This window comes from Salpingoeca rosetta, assembly GCF_000188695.1.
Source record: "Salpingoeca rosetta unplaced genomic scaffold supercont1.4, whole genome shotgun sequence".
NCBI classification, from domain to species: domain Eukaryota; class Choanoflagellata; order Craspedida; family Salpingoecidae; genus Salpingoeca; species Salpingoeca rosetta.
In genome coordinates this window covers 1,074,612-1,075,635 of record NW_004754930.1, presented here as the reverse complement: position 1 = coordinate 1,075,635, position 1,024 = coordinate 1,074,612, and the positions used below count along the sequence as shown (strand labels likewise).

At 54.6% G+C, this 1,024-nt stretch overlaps 1 protein-coding gene across 1 annotated transcript in view; it reads left to right on the top strand.

Moving 5' to 3' along the window:
* PTSG_01307 (uncharacterized protein) overlaps nt 1–1,024 on the top strand; it is a gene marked incomplete at its 5' end in the record, with an annotated part of 6,218 nt that overhangs the window by 1,926 nt on the left and 3,268 nt on the right. Inside the window, 3 exons of the mRNA XM_004997221.1 lie at nt 63–101; nt 402–515; nt 713–809. Coding sequence (XP_004997278.1) covers nt 63–101; nt 402–515; nt 713–809 — 250 coding nt within the window. The remainder of the gene's footprint in view (nt 1–62; nt 102–401; nt 516–712; nt 810–1,024) is intronic.

Here is a 1,024-nt window from a genome sequence, read left to right as displayed (position 1 = left end):
ATGACATCAAAATCTCGATCAAATGCATCCATCAAGTTAACCATCATCACCATTACCACCAGGCTGCCGCGGCGAATGCAGACACGGCGTACCACGAGGCAGTTCGCCTCCTCGACAAACGCCCGCGTCATCTGGGAGAAGGAAAATGGTGCGATCACACCTGTATCGCACCTGCTTGTGTCTGTGTGTGTGTCTGCGTGTGTGTGTGTGTCTGTCTGTCTGTCTGTGTGTGTGTGTGTCTGTCTGTCTGTCTGTCTGTCTGTCTGTTTGTCTGTGTGTTCAAATGACGGTCGCTCGATTGGCTTGCTCCCGGTCTCTCTGTCCATGTTTCTGCTCACCGCTGTGGCGGCTCCCAACTGGTGCTCACTCCCCTCGCCCCCCCCCCCCAATACCGTGAGCAGGAGACCTGCTGCAACTACTTCCAGGAGATGGAGGAGGAGCGAATTGACCTCACCCGGCGAAAGCTCTGGATCCTCACCAACCTCGTCGCCAGCACATGCGTCGCCGATGACGATGTGCGTTCTTGCTACATGCTGGTGTTGTTGCCCTGTCGTGTGTTGACCTGTGTGCCTGTGGTTTCGTGTCTGTGCCTGTGTCTGTGCCTGTGTCTGTCTGTCTGTCTTTCTCTGTGTGTGCTTGGCATAGCCTGTTACTCGCTGCTTCGTACCGCCAACCCTACGCTGCCTCACCTCCACATGCGTGTGCGTAACAGCGTCTGGAGGCGATGCGCCAGAGTCTTGAGCGCTGCGACGTCAGCGGTGATATCCAACACTTCATCTCAAACCACCGCGTCGGCACAGACCGCCCAGGTCAGTGTGTGTGTGTGTGTGTGTGTGTGTTATGTGTGTTTTATGTGTGTGTTATGTGTGTGTGTGTGTGTTATGTGCGTGTGTGTCTTCCTTCGTCTATGGTTGTGTATTTGTACCTGTTTGTTCTGTGCATGTCAATCTGCGTATGCATTCACACTCACACACACACACACATGTTCGCCCCCTCCTCACACGCATGCCCATTGCGGCACATC